This window comes from Sceloporus occidentalis, unplaced genomic scaffold (assembly GCF_023333645.1).
Source record: "Sceloporus occidentalis isolate IW3139 unplaced genomic scaffold, rSceOcc1.0.p SCAF_6, whole genome shotgun sequence".
In the NCBI taxonomy this organism is placed as follows: domain Eukaryota; kingdom Metazoa; phylum Chordata; class Lepidosauria; order Squamata; family Phrynosomatidae; genus Sceloporus; species Sceloporus occidentalis.
In genome coordinates, this window is record NW_028316986.1 from 76936684 (window position 1) to 76958799 (window position 22116).

A 22116-nucleotide genomic window follows, 5' to 3' on the forward strand; every position below is an offset into this window, starting at 1 on the left:
ACTGTTTACACATTTGCCAACTTTACTCATCAACAGAGAAGCATCAGATGTCCTGCAGAGAACTGCAAATCGATCTCATGACAAACATAAAACCATAATAGTCATATAATTAGGATATACTTTAATGTGGGGAAACCCCAACACTGGAAGCAATTCCCCTTACCAACAGGCAAACAGATATGTGAAGAGAAAGCCTTTTCCTCTTACTACCACTGTGTGCTGGGGAGACATTTTTTGCTTCCATGCTTCCATGCCCATAAGATTATGGACTGAGGGAGGACTAGCTGCAGACTTCCAATCCTATAAAATCTGTGTATGGCTGAGGAAATTTAAGATGGCTGTGTCCTTTCAGAAACCATACTAAAGTAGCTTCTTCTTCTTCTTCACAAAGTACAAGATAAACTACTTTCCATTGGGTGTTAAGGAGGAATTTGGGGACAGACTGGCAAACATTGCCTGCTTAAACAACCTTTGCAACTACAAGGCACAGACAAGCCATGGGCCATGACAAAGTTAAGTTAATGTGAAAATCATATATCAACTTCCACAGATGTCTTGAACAACCAATGCCATCACTTGAAAGACTGGAAATATCTGCACAAATGGGAAGATTTCTCTTACTCCCATGCTTATTTAGAGCTATGAATCATTTTCTTTAATACTCTGTTTAGTACTGCAAACCTGATAATGCAAAATGGTGACATATATGAGAGCCCTTGTTACATCAGACCAAAGGCCTCACTATCCCCATAATCAAGGACATTAAGTACATGTAATACATTTTTCAATGTTCCTGAGTTCCTAAAAATTAACTATGGAAAGGTCCTAAGCAAAATTAGTGTTCTCAGACATGTTTTTTGTTTTAAGAGTATATATGGAAAGGCCCCAAAGTTACAGAATTAGATCTGAATCTGTGAGGCTGATTTGGATACATCTTTGTTTCATACAAAGTTTTATTTATACAGGTTGAATCTCCCTTATCCAGAATTCCAAAATCTGAAATACTCCAAAAACCAAAATAGTTTGATGGGTGGCTAAGATAGTGAGACCTTTGCTTTCTGATGGTTCAGTGTACACAAACTTGGTTTCATGCACAAAATTATTAAAAATATTGTACAAAATCACTGTCGCCAGGCCCATAGCCACTCCTATAGGTGTAGATTGGAGGTGGGGGTCCATGTTAGAAAGAGTGAGAGACGCTCATGGATGCTCAACTTTCTTTATTCCAACTTTAACAAGTCCCAAATGGGAAACTGCCAAGGACTGGTTACATCACCATCCGTTTATAATTTCCGCCCAGACTCTGACTCAGGGACGGTGCCTTCCGCGTCTGGCCCCATCTCTCTGACTGCCTTGACTCTAGAGCCCTGGTTAGCAGGCTTGGGCCCAGGGTACTTGGCGGACCGCCTCTCCCCATATAATCCGCCCCGCACACTCAGGTCGTCCGGGAAGCAACTGCTACGAGTTCCAGAAGTAAAATATTCTACAACAGCACAGAGGGCCTTTTCCACCTTGGCCCCACAACTCTGGAACTCGCTTCCCGACGAGCTCTGCTCGGCCTCCTCCCTTGACTGATTTAAGAAAGACTTAAAAACCTTCCTGTTTCGCCAGGCTTTTCCCTGATGGTATCAGGATATCTCCCCTCCCCCTCCACAGACCTTTTTTGCACTATGTATTTAATGGAAGTTGCTAATTTTGTATTTTGATCGTAATTGAATTTTTAACTTATGTATTATTTGTGTTTTTGATGTTTTATATTGTATTATTGTGCAATCATTCGATTGCTTTTGTAAGCCGCCTTGATCTGTGGAAAGGTGGGGTATAAATAAATATTTTATTATTTATTTTATTATTTAACACCTTCCTCGTATATCCCAGAGCAGGCAAGGTCCTGGGCCAATTACAGGTCGTGCTTTGTAAGGCCCACTGGTTTCTTCCAGTGCCAAGGGGTGAACACGGGTGGCGAAGAAACCCTCCACTGGGTGGTCTCGTTCACTACCACGCCCACCTCCCTCGCCTTTGCCCCTCCAAATACCGGCATCCTATTTCTGCCGTCCAGGCGTCTCTCACCCGGGCTGTAATCTCCTCCTCATAACCTGTCTCCAACTCCACACTCGGTGTCCACTTCCGCTCCCCCTTCTCGGTGTCGCCCTTCCCCTCTGCTTTTCTCTCTTCTAGCCTTGACTCCTCCCCGGTCCCTATCCCGTGCCCAGCTGTTTCCCCTTGGGCTAACACCGCCCGTCCTTGGCATCTCTCCCAGGCTCCTCTTGCTCGGTGTCTTCAGGTGTGGAACCCCAACCCGACTCCTCCCCTACTTCCACCCTCTGACAATTACCTTCAGGCTATGTGTATGAGGAATATATGAAAAATAAATTAATTATGTGTTTAGATTTGGGTCCCATTTCCAAATATATATGCAAATGTAGCTATTCCAAAATCCAAACAACAAAAAATATCCAAAATCCAAAACACTTTTTCGGATAATAAGATACTCAATGTGTAATACAATGCATTAATAATAGATACTCAACATGTAATACCATGCAAATTTCCTTAGGAGAGATATTGGCTCACATATTGATAACAGCATTAGAGTATCAATAAACATTTCTGGACATCTGTGGTCTAGTTCTCACTGAGTGGTAAACTTATATTTTGCTGTTTCACTTTAATCTGCAGGAGTAGAAGTAAATTTGTACCACTTGCCTGCCTGCCCTCCCTACCTATCCCTCCTAACAGAAATGTAGATGTTTGGGGTAAGTGTTCTAGAACAGATTCGTCTGACTAGTGTATGTAACTATTTTCTATGTGAAACAAGCATTTTCATATAAAGGCATATGAGCATTCTAAATCTGTATAGTCAAGATCCATCCTTAACATTTCAGAGAGAAGTAGACCATTGGCATTCAAAGAACACTAAAACAAAGCAAAAAAAAAAAAAAACCCACAACCTTGTGGTGGAGAATAATCATCTGAATCGGTGTCACTCTCACTGCTGTCTTCTACCAAGAAGCTTGGATAGTTCCAGGACATACTAAGAATGCCATCAGATTCATGAAGGAGAACATGTGCTAGCATTCGGCCATGGCAATCCATAACGATCACTTGCCCATCTGCAGTACCAAACAGGACCTAAAAGTATACAAATGTAAAGGAGAACCCTTTTTTTAAAAAAAATGTAAACAAGACATTTCTTTCCATCCTCTTGTCTTCCCAACTCTTACCCCTGTTATGACTAGTTTATGTCAAAAATCTTGTGCACATGCTATCTTTCTACCAGAAAGGAGTCTTTGATTTGGTCAGCTTTTCAGATGTGTTTCCCCTGGAGAGGATTCTGAAGTGGCACAATCTAATAAGGACATAACATAATACATTTTTAATGTATAGCTCAACAGTTAGCGCCTCCCCCACATGGCACACAAGTGTTTACTTAAATAGAAATGCTATGAGTAATTTCAAGCAGACAATGGTCTGACTGCAAAATATTTAGCACACTGGATTCACAGTTTGTCAGCCAGTAGCAGTTTACAGATGGTTGTGGATTATGACAAAGATGGAATACTCAACCAATGCATCGCCAATCATCTGAGGGCAAGCAGATGCCTGTCCCTGCAGCAAAACCGGCAAAAAATCAATATGAATTAATCAGGTGGAACTAGAGCATTAGAATCCAGGTGGAAAAGCAATGTTAAAACTTCAACAACAACAAATAAAGGAAAGTTTCCACCCACAATGTCAAACACAGAACGGATGAGGCAAGCCTTTTATGTTGTTTAAAATAGCAGCTAGCAGACAGCCAAGGTACATCATCTTAGATAAGAGAGACTATAACCTACAGATATCTCCCCCTGGAGCATGTTTTGTTCTCTGATGTACTGAACAGTCTATGGCTTGCACATTTTCATAGATTTTAAAAGACATGCAGCATAATTCAGGAGGGCACACATCACACTTTTCCAGTGACACACCTAGGAAAGTAAACTCTGGACTATAATCTTGCGCGTACATATAGTACTTGCACTGTAGTTCCACTCCAGTGACACTAATGGACTCTTTTTCACATGAATATTTTTAGTATGTGTATTACTACAATCCATTTATACTACCAGCTGAAAACTTTAATATAGGTCAAGAGTCTTCCTCAGTCTATTAAAGGAAATGAAAAGGACAGAGCAATTTTTTCATGACATGCTATAAACAGCACCTGCAGGATAAAACTAAATCTCACCATTGCTATATATCCATGAAAGATTCTTACAGTTCATATAAAACAGGATAGTATGACACATACTTAACTAGCAGGACTAAAGAATAATTAACAAATAACCATCAGTGCTATTAACTTGACACCAATGTGGCTTCTTTCAATTGGCTTCTGGTTTCAATTGGTTGCTTTAAATTTGATGTTTTCAAACAGGGCAATTTAGAGGTTTTAAATCAGTATGGGGAGAAGATTATTTGTATCTTTTTATGTTATCTGTAATGCTTTGGAAGACCTTGTGGGTCAAAAGGGTAGGATAGTGCAATCCTATGCACACTTACCTGGGAGTAAGCCCCATTGAACATATTGGGACTTACTTCTTAGTAAACATGCATAATATTGTGCTGTATGTCCATCAACCTTTAGTAAATAAGAGATAAATAAAGGCATTAGTTTGTATCAGTATTGACAACTGCAGTTTTAGGGATTACATCTGTGTCTCTCCTCACTCATCCAATGCTACAAGGTCATTGGCAAAGATAGATTTTACTTTTGTTTCTGCACTGTAGACAAAGAAGTCGTGTGGCCCTTCAGATATTACTGGACTGCAACTGCAGCATTCTTTACCATATCTATGCTGCCTAGTTTCAGGTTGACCACATCGGGAAGGCTTTATGATTCCCATCCTTACCTGTAGTGTATAACAGTCTGCACACTCCTTGTAAACGATCCTTTTCTGAGGACTATACATTGGATAAAAGTTTTCAAGAAAGATTTTCTACCTCTTTGATGTCCTCCCTACTAAAGATGAGGCTTTGATTCATAGAACACAATCAAATCCACTTCCAAATTTATTAACTTCTAGATCCGTGATTCTAGATGTGTGGGATTTTCACCCTGTAAAACAGTTGCTGCAGAAATGGGGAAAACTCATCCAGGAGATAACTACTGATGAAGAATATTTGCTCACAATCAAACTTGGCTTGGGAAATAGCATTCTGCAGAAGAGAGACAATAAGCAGCAACTGCATCTGTTTTTATCAGAGGAACAATGCCAAAAGGCTACATGGGAAATTCTGCTTCAGTTCACCCATCTGGCCTTTTATGAAAATATACAGGCTAGAAAATTATTTTACAGTCTTTACCCACAGCCCTATTGCATTCATAAATAGAATTATGAGAGGGTAAAAATTCTGATTTTTTAAAATGAAAATCCCCCTTTTCAAAGTTTTCAAATGCTACCAAGATTCTTGAAAAGCAGGGTAGTCAAAGTGCAGGTCTCAGGATGTCATTGGACTACAATTCCTATGTGCCATAATTAGCATAGCCAATAGTGAGGAATGTTGAGAGTTGCAGTCCAAAAACATCTAGAGTGCTACATTTTGCTCACCCCATAACAGAGGCTTTATCAGCCTTCCAATATCTCATGCTCTTATGTAACTATTGTCCAAGAATGCATTCTACTTAAAGTAAATTTTACTGATGCATTTTCCTTTTTGTGCCACTGAATGTGTATAATCTTACACCAGTTTGCAATTAATGAAATGTTATAATAATGTGATTCCATTTACATTAACTGTTTTAGTTTTATTGCATCCAGAAGAGATTTGGTCCATAGAACTAAATAAAGCTAAGAGGCAGAATGCTAGAAAGCACAGAGGAACCTTTTCATACACTATGAATATTTTCATATTCATAACTGATTATTAGGAAAGAGTGCAGCTGAAAACAGCCAGTTAAGAAAACAGAAGAAAAGGTCGATCTCCAAATTAGCCTAATTTCTTTTTATATGGGGTCTATAAGTCGTTTCATGGAAACTTATAAACATAAAGCAACTGAGCAAGAAGCAATGCATGTTATCTGTTTCCATAATTTATAATTATATAAAAGTAAGCAAGTATCACTAAAATATGTTTAAACATTCTAAATATAGAAAGAAAGCCATGTATCCAGCCCAAAAGTGCAGCAACAGAACATGAAACATTCATAATGCTCTTAGCATGAGCAACTGGAGATCATTAATTTTCAATGACAAGACTAACACAAAAACCTGAAGGAATTCTAAAACCAGTCTAAAATATTATATAGTGGGATGTTTTGTTTATCCTGCAAGAGATCACTTGTAATATCAGCTCAGGTCTTTGCTTGTTACATTTGAACTTTCCAGATAGAAATGTTACTGATTACTACAGGACCCTTTATGCAAGCAATTTATCCATTGTCTTTAATATACGCAGCTTAAGTGTACTAATTAATTAAGAGTGCTTCTTTCTATTTGCTGTTTGGTGTGGCCATAACTATCAAAACTGTAACAAGCATACTAGTTAGGATGGAGAATGCACTGGAAATCACATTTTGCAACATATCTTTGTACCCAGGATGAAAAACACCCACAATATTTCCTGGCATTTTCAGACTTTGACAATAGACCTAAATCACTATATGGAGCTTGAGGGAGTAATAAACTGCAGATTGCTAGCTGCTGGAAACCTTCTAATGCTGCTTGGACAGCTGAACCCTGGCCAAGATATCTTAAGGGCTCTGGTGGGGCAGGCTCATGCTTTGGACATAAGAGGAAAATCTTATGGCATTTCACCTTCTCTTTCTATAACAATGAACAAAGAGAACAAGCATGGAATCTTAACCATATAATGTAAAATACATCATTTTTTGTATTCTGGAGATGGAGTCCCAATATATGTTCTTGCCTATGTTAGTGAATTCTGTACACAGTATGATTAAACCTGAAGAAATTACCACAATCTGACTCTGTAATCTAGATTTTCTAAACTCCATTTTCTTTTACTACCATAGTCTAAATAAAACTACAGTCGGCCCTTCTTATACACTGATTTTTTATACACGGATTTAAGCATACACGGTTTGAAAATGTTCCAAAAAAGTATAAATTTACCTTGATTTTCCTTTTTTTATAAGGGACACCATTTTGCTATGTCATTATATTTAATGGGACTTGAGCATACACAGATTTTGTTATACACGGGGGATCTTGGAACCAAACCCCAGCATATAACAAGGGTCCACTGTATAACCCTCAGTTTTTTGCTGTGGTTTTGTCTGACCAAATTGCAGCTGCATAGCCTCTGTCTCTGGAGGAAAGCCATGTGGCCAAGTTCAAAATGTAATGTGACAATGAGCCACATGTGTGCAATGTGTCTGTAGGACACAAAGTGTACTAAATGTGACTGGTTCTGTGTGAACGTTTTCAACCCTTTCTGATTCCCCTAGCATTTTAGCAGCAGAAAGTATTGTGAACTCAACATGAGTTTAGAAGTCTTAAAAAGGATAGGTAACCAAGCAACAATACTATGTTTCAACCACTAAATTCGATATTAAAAACTCTGCAATGAGTACAGGTGATGAACTAAGTGACTATGCTGGGAGCAGGCAAATTTGTGATCTGAGCCAAGCATTCTCATTTAATTGTAACCTGATAATCCACTGGAATCAGTGAGAACTTTCCTATCAAGCTGCAACAAGATTTGAATTGGTTCATCCCACAGATACTTTTAACCAAAGGAATCAATTTCTTACTCTATTTTTCTATCTGTGCATCAAAATGAAGAGATGAGAAGATGCACCCCTAAAAGAATGGTAGGGATATAAATTATTCCCTCTTCAAAGTAATATGAGACCCTCTCAGACAGATAAAACTTTAAGAGTACTATGGTATATTTTATGAACATCTCTCTAAAGCACTCACTGTGGACTATTCCATTTGGCATGGCTTGATAAATTCCCACAATCTATAAAACAGCACCCTGAATAAAGTTTCAGATCTAAAGTCTACAAATGCCATCCTGAGTTCATCTGTGATTATGTATCTTTCAATTAGCTGGGCACCCTGCTTGACAAATACAAAGCTAGTTCTCATGTCTGACCTGATGCCAAACTTCGAAAGCAACAACCTCTTGCAGATTTTAGTATCACCGAGCTTGAAAAAGTTATTTTATGGACTACATCAGAGAGTATTCGAAAGGGTATCACCACTGTCTTTGCAATGTTAAATGGCTCCATTCTAGTGGTTGCAGGCTTCAAGGGTTAACTGGGTACAAAAAAGGAAAGGTGACCTGCCAGGTATGCTGGCCTTGAGACATTCAGGATTTTGTAGGGAAATAAATGGCTCCATAGCTAATAGGCAGAATCAATACAGTTCATCCAGCACATGGGCATAGCCTGGCCCTCCACTGAGCATCCTAATTGCTCAACTCAGCAAACATTGCAAGTTTTGAAACAGACACAAAGACAGCTCTACACAGAATATATTGCAGCTGTCTAGTTATGTGGTTACAAGTTCATGAATCAAAGTGACAAGGCAACTCTTACCTAAGAATGGCTTAGCACCAATCAAAATTGGTAGTAGGGTGACTCTGACCTACTGAGCTCTCCTAAGCCTCCAGTAACAGATTTAAATATAGGAAATTCCCCAAATTATACACCTTTCCCTTCAGGGAACAAGTAAACACATCTGGTGACATCCAGAGAATCACTGTCTTCAGCTTCAGTTAATTAGTTCTCATACAGCTCATAACTGCATTTAGTTCAGAGAATTCACAGCTACTTTTGATGTTACAAATGTTACCGAGAAAACGGAATGGCTTATATTATGACACTTCTGTCAAATCTCTTAACCATTCCCAATAATTTTACACTGATGTAAAACAACACTGTGATATCCCACAGTAATATAATAATAATAACAATAGTTTTATTGTTTACTCTAACTCTCTGTCAAAAAAACCAGTCAGAAGGTACAGTAGGTATATCAGTAGGTAAGGCATGTGCCACTGTGGCCAGATCAAACACAATGGGCACAATTGGCATGGGCAGACACTCTGTGCAAAAATATTTTTGGCTGCTGCTACAACCACAACAACTGAGTTCAGGGCTGAATCCAGGAGTACAACCAGACTGTGAGTGTAAGTCCTCAAGGGGAGTGATAGGAATTTATTTAGGCACATGGTCTGTGCTTAAATAAACACAATAAACATTTTTAGCTGGGCAACCATGAGGAGTGCATTAGCCACTGAATGAATGAGAGTGCATTGAATAAATCTAACTTTTTCTTGTTCTGTTGAAGCAGAAATATATTTATTAATGAATGCAAACCCTGATACACACACACACACACACGTACATACACACAGAGTGAGATCCAAGGCTTCCTCTTAGAATAACATTACCTGTTGATCATCAGGAGTCCATATGCCACAGGTGATCTGACTCTCCAAGTTAATCTCTGAAGACCAATGTCTCTGTCCACTGACTGATCCAACTAGCACAAACCCATCTCTATAGGAGATAAGTGCTTGTGTTCCATCATGGCTCCACGTAAAGTCGCTCACCTGAACGCATACATAGATAGAAAGTTAGATATCATGCTCATGATGTATACCACAGTTAAATAAACAGTAGCATACAGAAATAACTAAGGTCACTGATATAAACATCTCCCGGAGGCTCCAGTTGAAGAATACATCTTTTCTCTTTTAGAAATATTCACACAGTTATTCAGCTCCCAAGCTAGACCTGCCACTGGTGTATTTTATATTTCAAATGGTTCTCCCCAAAAGTGTACTCAAGACAAAGATAAACAGCTGATCTTAACAGGCCATGTATACATTTGATCTCTCTAGTTGAAATGTACATGGTTTTCAAGTGCCTCTAAACAATGATTAGTTTTAATAGTGCCTTGATTCATATTTAATAGTAAGCTAGGTTGCTATGTCTGAACCTATCATAGCAAACAAACCACCATTTCTTAAGCCATTTACAAACCACCGTTAGAAACTATATTTTGCTCTTGGCTTTATATTTCTGGCTTGTTAAAACCGTGCTTTATCATTACAATCAAACCCAAAACAGGCTTGCTCATTCCATTAGTTGCCTGCCTTGCAAAAAGTGCAAACAAAAAAGATGAGAGAGGGAAAAAAACAGAAATTGGGAGAAAAAAATGTGATTTCTTTAGTCATCTGTGGAAAGTTTTTTTTAAAAGCAGTATGGCGAATATGGCTTAATGCTGCAGTAAGCACAGTGTGACCATATACCCTGTGACAACTTACACATGACTATAGTTTCCATTTGGGAGTCAGATATAGTTGTCTTTGTGGCAAATGATAAGAATGTTCCTCATCTCAATTTAAATGTTTCTCTAATAATTTCATTTTCAGTTTTGCCACCAAGAATTAATTAATTTTTTTATAGAAAGTTCACTAAAATTTTCAGACCAAACCAAAAATATGAATACTAACCTGTGCCCCACGATCATTCACAAGTTCCACAGACCATCTCCCTTCATACTGAATCCAAACAAATATTCCACCATCTGCATCGCAGGTTGCTAGCTTCTGAAATGGTTCATTCCATCTTACAAGCACCACCTAAGAAGAGTCCAGAAAATAAAAAAACATTTTTTCATGATTCTGGACAGGGTGCTAACTTACTATCTGCCAACCCATATAGCAAAAATAAACTGTCATGTTTACACTCTGAAGTACAGCTATCAAAACAGAAATACTCAAGTGATATTTCTCCCTAAGAACAGCTGGATATATTTCACTGCAACTGTAAAAGAAATTGAGAATCCTCATGGATGCGCTTTGCTGAAATCCAGGATGCTTATGTTCAAATCTCTCCAACATTTTAAAACAGAAACAAATCAAGTTCCCAGTACATTATCAGACCTTCTCTCCACTCTAAGCATAATTATAGCTTCCAAGATCCACACACATGCAAATATGTCTTGATATCTCATTATTCTTTCTCATTGAACAGCCACATGAAAAATCTTTCTGACAAAGTACTTTGTATCTGTCCTTTCAGTCTTGTGCAGCCAGTTTGTCCCAGACCTGTCTTTTAATGTAGTTTCCTGTAAAGAAGACTGTAGCTGTTGCCACACTACAGAATTAATGCAGTTGGACACTGCTTTAAATGCCATTTCCATCCTATGAAATCTTTGGGTTTGTAATTTGTTGGGGCACCAGATCTCTCTGACAGAGAAGGCTAAATATCTCACAAGACTACAAACCCCAGGATTCCATAGCATTGAGCCATGACAATTAAAGTGGTGTCAAACTGCCTTAATTCTGCAGTACAGATGCAATCTAAGTCAAGAACGTGATCCTCCCCTCCACGAGATCCAAGTCAAGCCACTGAAACTAACTGGTCATGTGAGAAAGGTATAAATGATGGACCACAAAGAACTTGTTCCATCGTTTAGAACCCCATATAATCCAAGACAACCAGAGCCAATTCTCCCCAACCCCTGCCGGTTGCACCTCTCCAAGTCCAGACACCCCTATTTTCCTCTGCATTTTCTTTCAAAATGATAACAGGAGGTGATGCAATGTCACCTCTAGATGCCATTTTCAGATGGACTGCAGAGGAAAACAGAGTTATTTGGGGGTTAGCATGGTATTCTAGAAAGTTTGTATGGGTGGTCTGGGAGCCTTTTTGCATGCATTTGAGGTTTTTTCCTATAAGGATTTGGAGGTGAAAAGTGCCTGAAAACTGTATCACTTTATTTTATTTTATTTTTTTAAATGGAGCTTTGGAGCTTTGGAGGACTGGTGATGGGTTCAGGAACCATAAAAGTGGGGTCCAGGGGTTATGTGCAGCCCACTGGTCATACTTTGCCCACCTGGATCTAAACATCTGCCTCTGTCATTTAACAAATAAAAACAGCTTTACTAGATCTTGTCCTTCTTGTCCAGCACTGATCTCCAAATGTGGTCAGCCAAATGCCAGGAGAAACTCTAGGCAGGCTATGATGTAAAGTGGCTTAAACAAACCACAGCAACTCTGCATTTCCTCTCCCTCACAAAACCTAATGATCCATAACACAGTCCATGACACTGTCATCACATTCCCTTGCTCTGCTCCACTTCACTGGCAGCTGTTTGTGGGGCGAGGAAATTAACAGTACAATGACAGTGCAGTCTCAAGTTTTAGATCACTAGATGCCTTTGGGACAAGCAGAGAGGAAAGAAAAGGTCAACTGCAGCCACACAATTATCATAAAGTTCACTTCCAGCCACAGCCCAAATCCACTGTGGGTTACAGGCTTGCAACAACCAAAGATACATTCAGAGCATGGAAAATAACTCTTTATAAAGTTAATTTGTTCCCACTAGTCATTACAACAACTTGAAGGCACACAACAATAACTCATTATAGAGACTGAAAAGCAATCCATTGTGTTCATTGTTACCATAGTGAGAAAGTTGGTTTGAATGTTACTTGTTACTTCTTCATTGAGTTAAACTTTTAGGATTGATAAAATAATGGGATAAAACTTGAAAACATCTCATGAAAGTGCCCTTTAAAAGTAACATTTTAAGTTAGAGTCTGCTACCTGTTACACCAAAAAATAATGCTATTTCCATTCATCGTATTACTTCTGAAACGTGCCCTTGTTATTCTCCCGCTTCCAAGAAAAGCAATTCATTACAGGTAACTTTGCTGCTTGCAACCTGATATTTCTAAGCTCACAGTGCACTGCACTGAGGCATAGAGGTGCCATTTGAATTTTGTGGCAACAATTCAGTGGCACCTCTATGAATCTAGCTAATATTTTATTTTTAAAAAATCATGTAAGGAATGGGTGACTGCAATGGTTCTGAGGGCCAATTCTATGCTTCAGAACCCTCCAGAGATCACATGGAGTACCAAAAATGGAAAGGAAGGGGGAAGGATGATGACTGGTAGCAGCAGTTAATTATGCATTGTGTGGAGAGCATCCTTTTCTCTGAAATTACTTCCAGCCAACTGCATTGGAAGGAGAGACAATTTAGGATTTCTTTTAATCACTGCAGGATCTAGGGGCATCAAGTTAAGAGCACAATCTGTCTTGTTTCTAAGGGGACACAAAACTATGGATTTCAATCTGTTAGCACTGAAGACATAATGTAGCACTTCCTGAATATTCTGAATCCATTTGCAAACTTCACAGTACAGTATTTAATTTCCAATAAGCATGACTATAGTCCTAGCAAGGTATCTATCAGTTATTTGAAGTGTTATAGTAACAAACTCTTCGGATTTCATGCATCAGCATGTAGGATGTTATAACTCATTGCAGGGACAGTTCCAATCCACAGCCTTAAGTGTATGTTGTCTTCTGTAGCTAATAAGGCCATTCCTGCTATAAAGCTGGCAATGTTATACAATTTTCCTAAGGCCAGAACACTCTGCAATGGCACCACTGTTTACAGGAAAAGCAAACAAACCACTGCAGTGTGTTGTTGCCATGTACTAACTCTTCCGCAGATAGGGTTGCCATAACCCTCCTGCCGGCGGGACATTCCCGGTTTTTCACCACTAGGGGGCGTCCCTGCACGACTTTCACACCAAAATGGGTCCTTTTCAGAGCCTTCGGTGTGATTTTGGTGGTTGGTTTTAATGGTAATTTTGAGAGCTGAAATAAGTTCCAATTATTTTTATTCAATTAGGGCTACGTTTTATTGCCATATGAACATTACAGGGACTTTTCAGGGATTTTGACTGAATATTTGGTGAGATATGGGGGGATTTGGTGAGTTTTGGCCAAACGTTTGGGGAATTATCTTTGAGGCTTGTTGGCAACAATTGTTGCCAGACTCAGGAAGAGGAGCTCCTCCTCTATTTGGTCCCAGCAAGGCAGCAGGGGGGAGAGGGCCATTTCCTTTGGCACTGAGGCGAGGATGATGATGAGGAGGAGGAAGAGGTGCTTGGCCATTTTCAATATTTATTTTGCCCCTGTGTATTTTTTCTAACATTGACTGCCCTGGCTCAGTGCTCTGGAATTCTGGTGTCTGTGAGGCATTTGGCCTTCTCTGTCAGAGAGCTCTGATGCCGCAAGAAACTACAATTCCCAGGATTCCATAGCACTGAGACCTGGCAGTCAAAGCAGTGTGTTTTGGACACAGATATCCTCCTTTTGTGAGTTAATGAATGAATCCAGTCCCTAGCCTTTCTATCTCTCTCACACACTGCAGGAGTAATAACCCACTTTGAGACTGCTTTAACTCAATGGTAGGGAATCCTGGGAATGCTAGTGTTTGGGAGACATTGAGACTTCTCTGTCAGAGGCTCTGAGGCCACAATAGACTACAATTCCCAGGATTCCCCAGCACTGAGCAGTCTCAAACGGGACCATTTCCTCAGTGTGGATGCACCTGGTGAGGCATTCTGGGCACTGCAGTTCAACTACGTTTGGAGAGTTATGGGACTCCCTGTCAGAGATAGCTCTGGGGCCACAGTGTACTACAATTCCCACGATTCCTCAGCACTAACCCAGGACAGTTAAGCCACTCTCGAACTGGATTCTTTCCCCAGTCTAGATGCAGCTTTGGTGAGGAACTCTGGGCATTTCAGTCCAGCTATGTTTTATTTCTGCAGTGTATTTTGGACCAGAGACAAGGTGACCAGGCATCCTCCTCCTTTTCCAGGACATGTCCTCTTCTGTCAAATTTCAAAATGTCCTCCATTTTGATCATGCCTAAGAAACATGCATTTATATTAACATTTTAAAAAAAATCATCAATTTTTTGCGTGTCCTCCATTTATTAAAACTGTGTCCTACATTTGAAAATGTTGTCCTACATTTGTCCCAGTTTGGAGGTCCTGACTTATGGCAACCCTATCCGCAGAGGAACTTCATTCCACTTCTATGTAAGTAGCTCAAATTATGTATTGCCTTCTTTAACAGTACTTCTTCCCCTCTGCCTATCCCATGCTTTGCATGGTCTCTTACAGATATACAGAAAACCCTAAAGCAGTTGCTTCTCTCTCCACAGTCAAATGCAGAAACAAGTCTGTCAGCACACATCCAGGATGTACACAACAGTAACAAGGAGGTGGTGAAGAAAAAGCATTCTTTACTGCCAGCATGTGGTTGATTTTCTCCTTAAATGGAACTGAGTGTCTGAAGCGTCTACTGATTAACTATTGTGGCTTAGTGTTTTGAAAAATAAACACTTTTTAGAACTTGATAAAATAATAAACAGAGATCTTACAGATAACATAAAGGAAACTTGCAATGGGGAGATCGCGCACAGGCCACAAACTAATTACCTCAATAATATGCTAAGCCCTATCTGATACCAAGAAAAGCCAGTCAATTTAGCTAAGGATTTCACAACACAGCTGTTTTGAAGAGACAGATTCTTTTTTTTAAAAAAAAAATGCAGACTGCATGTAATATTACAAATTATGCTTAGGGAAATATCCAAGAACAGAAATCTGCTGAAAAGCGACAAAATTTAAATTTGAAATGTCATGTTTTGGCACTCTTAAACTGGATTGTCAGTAATATCTTAAGGTCGCCAAGTTGGTGAATGGAAAAATGTGCTATTAGCAATATCTATTCCATTTCTATACCACTTACTGATGTACTAAGCAGTTTACAAAGTGTAAGCTAATTGCCGGGATGGTCTTGGGTTTGGTGATGGAGTATCCACAACTAACAGTGCTGGGTGACTTCAACATCCATGCTGAGACTGCCCTGTCAGTTGTGGCTCAGGGCTTCATATCCTCCATGACAACCAAAGGTCTGTCCCAAGTGGTATTCTCCTATCACCTCATCAAGTGATTCTGTTGAAGGTCTGGCTGACCTCTGGAATGGGGAAATGGCCAGGGCAGTGGACACAATCACTCCTGAGAATCCTCTCTTACAGAGTGGAGTCAAACCAGCCCCCTGGTTTTCCAGGAATTGGCAGTGATGAAGCAAGTGAGACAGAGACTAGAGCAATGTTGGCAGAAGACTCAAAGCGAGTCTGACTGAACATGGGCTAGAGCCTGTTTGAAGGCCTACTTCATGGCAGTGTGGGCAGCAAGGAAATTATTTTTGATGCCACTGTTGCATCTGCAGGGAGCCATGCAGCAGAGCTGTTCTGAGTAGTGAGACGTTTATTATATACTGGTCCTCAATCAGAAAATGCAGACCACCCAACAGTGCACTTCGAAGAATTTGCATGACCCTTTGTATCTCCCTGAGTGTGAGTTGGGCTGGACTCTGAGCTCATCAGGAGAAAGGCCCTTCGGTCAGTCCCACCATCATTGCAAACATGATTGGTGGGGATGCAAGAGAGGGTCTTCTTGATGGTTGCCCCTAGACTCTGGAAATCCCTTCCAGGAAGCCCAGAACAGCCTGTTCCTTGTTGGCTTCCATAAGGCGCCAACAAGGTTTTTTTTTTATTCAGATAGGCTTTTAAAACAAAGTTTTCAAAGAGAAGACCAGGGCATGCTGTAAAGCTTTAACTGTACTGTTTTAAAGGCTTTTAATCTTTTTCAATGTAGTTTATTTTTTCATTTCAAACAGTTTAATTCCCTTTTAATGCTTATTTTGTGTATGCTTTTAAATATATTGTTCCTTTAAATTGTGAGCTGCTTTGAATCCAAATTTTTGGGGAAAGGTGGGATATAAATAGAAGAAGAAGAGGAGGAGGAGGAGGTTTAATACTGAAAAATCTCGCTCATTCTCTCTCACTCCCATATACACACAGCCTGCCATATTGTTTTACAAAGACAGTGCTAGGATTACAGATAAAACAAAGTCATGGATATTATAAGTCTACTGGTCACTAACATGACAACATTTTATAATTCAGGTGCATCTAAAAGAAACGTTTGCTTTCCTTTTAAAATATGTCATTGGACCAAAGCATCTGACTGCTTCAGCATCAATTTAGTAGCATTAGTTTATGACTGGTGCAGTTTTTTGGGAGAGGTAAGAATTGGCTTCAGCTCTTCTTGACCTTCTCCATTGCTAATCCCAGGTTAATGCTGCTGTTACCTGCCCATGCTTCATACTCAAACCAGACCAAATTAACTGCTTGGCTCCAGCTCTTACCATAGCTACCCTTTCAGATTTCTTAATGATTCTCCCTTGACTTTCTGTAGTGCAACATTCCACAGGTTGGAATCCTCTAGATGTTTTTAACTTCAAACCTCATTGTTGTTTACCACTGTCTGGGGTTGATGACAGCTGTAGTCCAAAACATCTTAAGGGAAGCGGGTTAGGAAGAGTTGTCCCCGCATGTGGGACTCTGCTGATTTTGAGGAACAAAGCCAGTAAACAAACCATATAGGAAGAGCTCCAAAACAACGTATAGCAGGACATGGATGAGAAGTGAAAATCACTTCAGTCTGCTTCTGCAACAAAGTAGTAGCCAAAGTAGACTTCTAGGATCAGATCTGTGGAATATACATCACTCACACACACTCTCTCACACACAATGTGTTTACTCTTCAGATTATACAGAGTAATGTGAATAGGCATAAAAACAGCTGTGGCCTATGCTACCATGATTTTGATTGGGTGTTTTTTAAATTTTTGTATGTTAGATTGTTTTAACTGTGATGATTGTAATGGTTTTAAAATTGCATGTTTAGATTTTAATTGATTTTCTTCCATGAGCCAACTTGGGTCCCACACTGAGAATAAAGGTGTCATATAAAATAAATAAATATGATTAGAGCTGGGAAGGGTTACTTTATTAATGACTCCCAGAACCCCTCAGTCAGCATGGCAAATTTCCATGCCTCCCTCTTTCCTCCAGAAGAGGCTGGATCTGCACCTACCATATTTCTTCCCTCACCTTACTGTTTGTACTGCACCTACCTCCACACTTTACAAACTCTGTTAAATTAACTCATGGGCAATTCTAATCACCAACTACTAGTGTACCATATTAATGACTGAATTGTGCAACTGGACATTAGTAGTACTACATGGCCATGAATACATACTCGATTGTACTCATTACGAATGACATACCAACAGCAGTAATTACTACAAACATGCAATAGACTTTTAGTTTAAATAAGTATAGGTCTTATCTATACTACTATTTCCAAAGACACTGGCAAATGGGTAAGAGGGAGACAATAATCCTACTCTGGCAGAAAAAATAGCTGTGGGTCAGAGTACTCGAAAAACTACAGCACTGGCAACATTGAAGTGTCTAGGTTTGCCAGATAATGGCTGCTACAAACAGAAAGAAATATATGGGAGCTATCTGTAGAAGGCATGATAACTTATCTTCTGTTCTTTCAAGGATAGGACACAAACCAATTGTTGTTGCTGTTGTTGTTGTTGTTGAGTGCCATCAAGTAATTTCTGATTTATGGCAATCATAAGACAAACTTATCAAAGGGTTTTCTGGGGCTGTGAGTGTGTGATTCACCCAAGTTTGCCCAGTGGGTTTCAATGGCCAAGGAGGGAACTCAACTCTGATAGCCAGAGTCCCTCCATCACTCAAACCACTACACCTTACTGACTCTCATGAACCAGTATATCCAAAGTAAAAGAAAGGAGTATTACCCAAGTGTCAGGAAGATAAAGAAGAATGATACAACAGTTGTATAAACTGCTGTAGTGAGGTACTCACCCAGGTGGAGAGAGCTGAAGGGGCTAAGGGCAGCCAGGTGGTGGAGGTTGAGGGGAAGGAGGAGGTTAACCCAGAGGTGGAGCCAGTGGAGGAAGGAGGAGGAGCTGGAAGGATTATAAAAGCAGAAGGGCTGAGGCGTGCGGGGAAAAAGAATGGATGTGGAAGAGTTGGTCGGGCAGTTGTGGCCGGGGAAGGGAAAGAACAGGGTTTAAGGAGGCCAGAGAGGGACAGAGTCCCTGTGCCTCTTCCAAGAAGGGCCCTACGGCCAAAGGAAAGGCCCCAAGAGGAGGAGAGGCGACAGAACCCTCGAGAGGAGGGAGTCTGGGCTTTTGTGGGCTCTGGGGAGTGGGCAACCAGAGACCTGGAGGATTTGGAGGATGAGTGGTGGAGACCACAAGAGAAGCTTTGAGAAACAAGCCATGTCACGATGGGAAGATGTCTGACTTGAAGACTGGACTTTATGTTTTGAGTTATCTACTGGATACAAAGCTATTTTCTTATTAAAGGTACAGTTGTACCACACTTGCCTGAGTAAGTTTGTTGTACATGTGGGAGAGAACATAAGGGGAGGAGTCTGTTTCCTTGCAAGATGGAACCTGCTATGCCAGCCCTGCCCACAACTGCCTTGGACTTTCCTTCACTTAAAAAGATTTTTAAACAGAGGTTGTTTGATCACCAGACAGGGATGCTTTAGCTGTGGATTCCTTTAGCAGGGGATTGAACTAAATGATTCTTGGGGTTGTTTCCAACTCCACAATTTTATGATTCTGTAATTGCCAAGGAAGGAGGCATCTCACCACCTCAAAAAGAGGTAGGGGAATGCCATTACCCTATTGAAAACACTGAAAATGAGATGGCAATAAAGTCTCCAAACCTTTCTCCTTTTCCATGATCCCTTCTGATATCAAACACAGTTTAAATAACCAAGCAAAGTATCAGGAGGGAAGAATTAGGCCAATGGGTAGCCAATCTCCACCTCCATATGGTAATTTCTGTAGTAAATGAGTGCTCAGCTACTGTTTAACCCAGAAACTCTGTATAAGTACCTGCATGAATACCTGGGGAGGCAGCATGATGACAAAAATTCCAAACTTTCTGTATCATTTTTTGAACAAAGTAGTGGGCTTATTATTGAAAGACATGTGTTCAGACTGAGTCATATTTCAGTTGGTGTCAGCCAAATTACTACAGGATGGCAGATGGCTGAAATGGGTGCTTTTCAGAACTCCTCTATAAAAAAATTAACATAGATATATTGTCACATAGAGGTAGAGAAGCTGAGAGGTATTCTTAGAATAAGAATGAGGAAATTCTACAAAATACTACTAACACAGACACATATCTTATCCACTGCTCTACTGATTTTAGACAAACAGCCAAATGGCTGGATCACTGACTCCTCACTCACAATTCCAAGCAGAGATTGTATGAAAATTATTTTTATATACAATGATGATGATGATGATGATATGCTCTGTCAACACACGTGTCTACAAGCATGTCTTCATTTCCATTTCAAGACATTTCTGCTGAAATAATTTCTCTCATTCCTCTTTATACATGCTTAGGCGGTATGAAGTGGTATATAAATGAAGCTTGTTTTGTTTTGTTTTATTGTTATACCCATCTTTCTTTAAATTTCTACAACAGCTAGAGTCATCTTCTGAACCAGCTTCCCATTCAGAAGTTCTACTATTTTTCTATCCTTGACAAATTGACCAAACTGGTTGTTTTTAAGACTGGCTTTCATAATAAACAGTTTTGCATGCAGATCTGTTTGTCTGAATAGTTTCCCATGAGCAGAGATCACAAGGGTGTTTGTCTTAAACCATATATGTGCGACTGCTGCCTATCCGTTGTCCTTCCAGGAGCACTGCAGACCAGCCTCCTACTCTCTAGCTGATCCCTTTCTCTACTACCCAACTGAGAAGACAAAGAGTGATCAGATGGACCCAACTTTAGGGATGCTCTGGAGCCTTGATGTGTCAAGAAATATTGCACAGGGATAATCAGCGGCAATCCTACAGCCGTTTCAGACTATTTCACTTCAGGCAGCAGGTGGGAGGGTCACATTTTTTCAGTTTACCCTTATATTAAAAAAAATTCCCTGTATATAAGACAGAGGTGATACTAAACCTTTCTTCCTGATACATTGGTTTAATTACACAAAGGGAGTGCATAAGGAAACATCCAAAAACATGACACACATACCATAATAATAATAATAATAATTATTATTATTATTTATATCCCGCCTCTCTACAAAAGCAATCGGGGCGGCTTACAAAGTTAAAATATTAGCAATCTCTACAGTCAAAAGGAACAAGATAACATCTGATCTTGGAAGCTAAGCAGGGTCAGCATTGGTTAGGGCTTGTAAGCTATTTTTTCGAGGAAGAAACTGACAAAAGCACTTCTGAGTATTCTTTGCCTAAGAAAACTCTATGAAATCCATTGGCATCACCATTGATAGACTTGAAGGTGCATGCATGCATGCACGCACACACACAGAATTCAACCATTGCAATCTACCACCTCCATTCTGCATGTGTTATGATGGCCATGTAAATCAGTTCCAAAAGTCAAACAAAAAGAAAAAGGGATAAATTACACATCCAAGTGACTTTTTTTTAATCAACCTCAAATGAATCATGGGAACTGATCTTTCATTCTCAAAGGCTATTTCTTTTACATGTACTTTGTCATTATTGTCATTGTCATTCTTTAAAATGACAACCTGTGTTAGTTAGTTTCACAGTTGTCCACAAAAGCTTACACTTAAATAAATTTATTAGTCTTAGATGAGAATAGAATATCCAAATTTTGGTAGAATATCCAAAATGGTGGCACATCAGTTCAAAACATGCTCTATTTTGAGCTATTGTTAGATATGGGAAGGACAGAAATTGACTAAAAAAGTTTAAAAAAAAATGAATCAAGGCAGAACTGATGGAAGAAAAAAATTAAATTAAACAACTAACTATCTGCCACCCTTTAATGGTACCACTAAGTAATAAATCTGCCACCTGAGGTGGGCAACTTCACATTGTCCTCAGGCTAGCCCTGAAGAGAATTGTTAATGGAAAAACCACTTTAAAAACTGGCACTGTTTTGAGTTAACAACAACAACAAAAATGCTTCAGATTAATAACTGCCCATTTCCACAATGCCAAAATGAAGAAATTGTATCTGCTGAATAATGTAAGAAAAGGAATTATAAACCCATTTCCCTTCCTACCTCATCATCTCTGCAAATCACTCCTGGGCATTTGTCTGAAGTGAAATCATGAAGGTTACATAATCCACCTTTTCAGGTTTTTAAAAACTGATCTTATATAATGAGTATATAAGAGAAGGTACAAAATAATTGGGTATGCTGATCTTAGAGAAATGGAGAAGAGGGCTTTGAATTTTTTGCATTATTAGAAGGTTCATCAGAGGTAGGGAGAGGAGAAAGAACTAAAGATCATACCGAGCTCAATGCAGGAAAAAAACAACAATAAATATTTAACTTGGATGAAGGTA

The 22116-nt window shown here is 39.6% G+C and overlaps 1 protein-coding gene across 2 annotated transcripts in view; it reads right to left on the reverse strand.

Annotated features, from left to right (window-relative positions):
* The window catches only part of TULP4 (TUB like protein 4), a 125180-nt gene that overhangs the window by 21794 nt on the left and 81270 nt on the right, over positions 1-22116 (reverse strand). For both annotated transcript variants that reach the window (XM_089530122.1, XM_089530121.1), the window contains exons 3-5: positions 10474-10602; positions 9406-9567; positions 2952-3132 (exon numbers count right to left, since the gene is read on the reverse strand). In XM_089530122.1, the coding sequence (XP_089386248.1) occupies positions 2952-3132; positions 9406-9567; positions 10474-10602 (472 nt within the window). The remainder of the gene's footprint in view (positions 1-2951; positions 3133-9405; positions 9568-10473; positions 10603-22116) is intronic.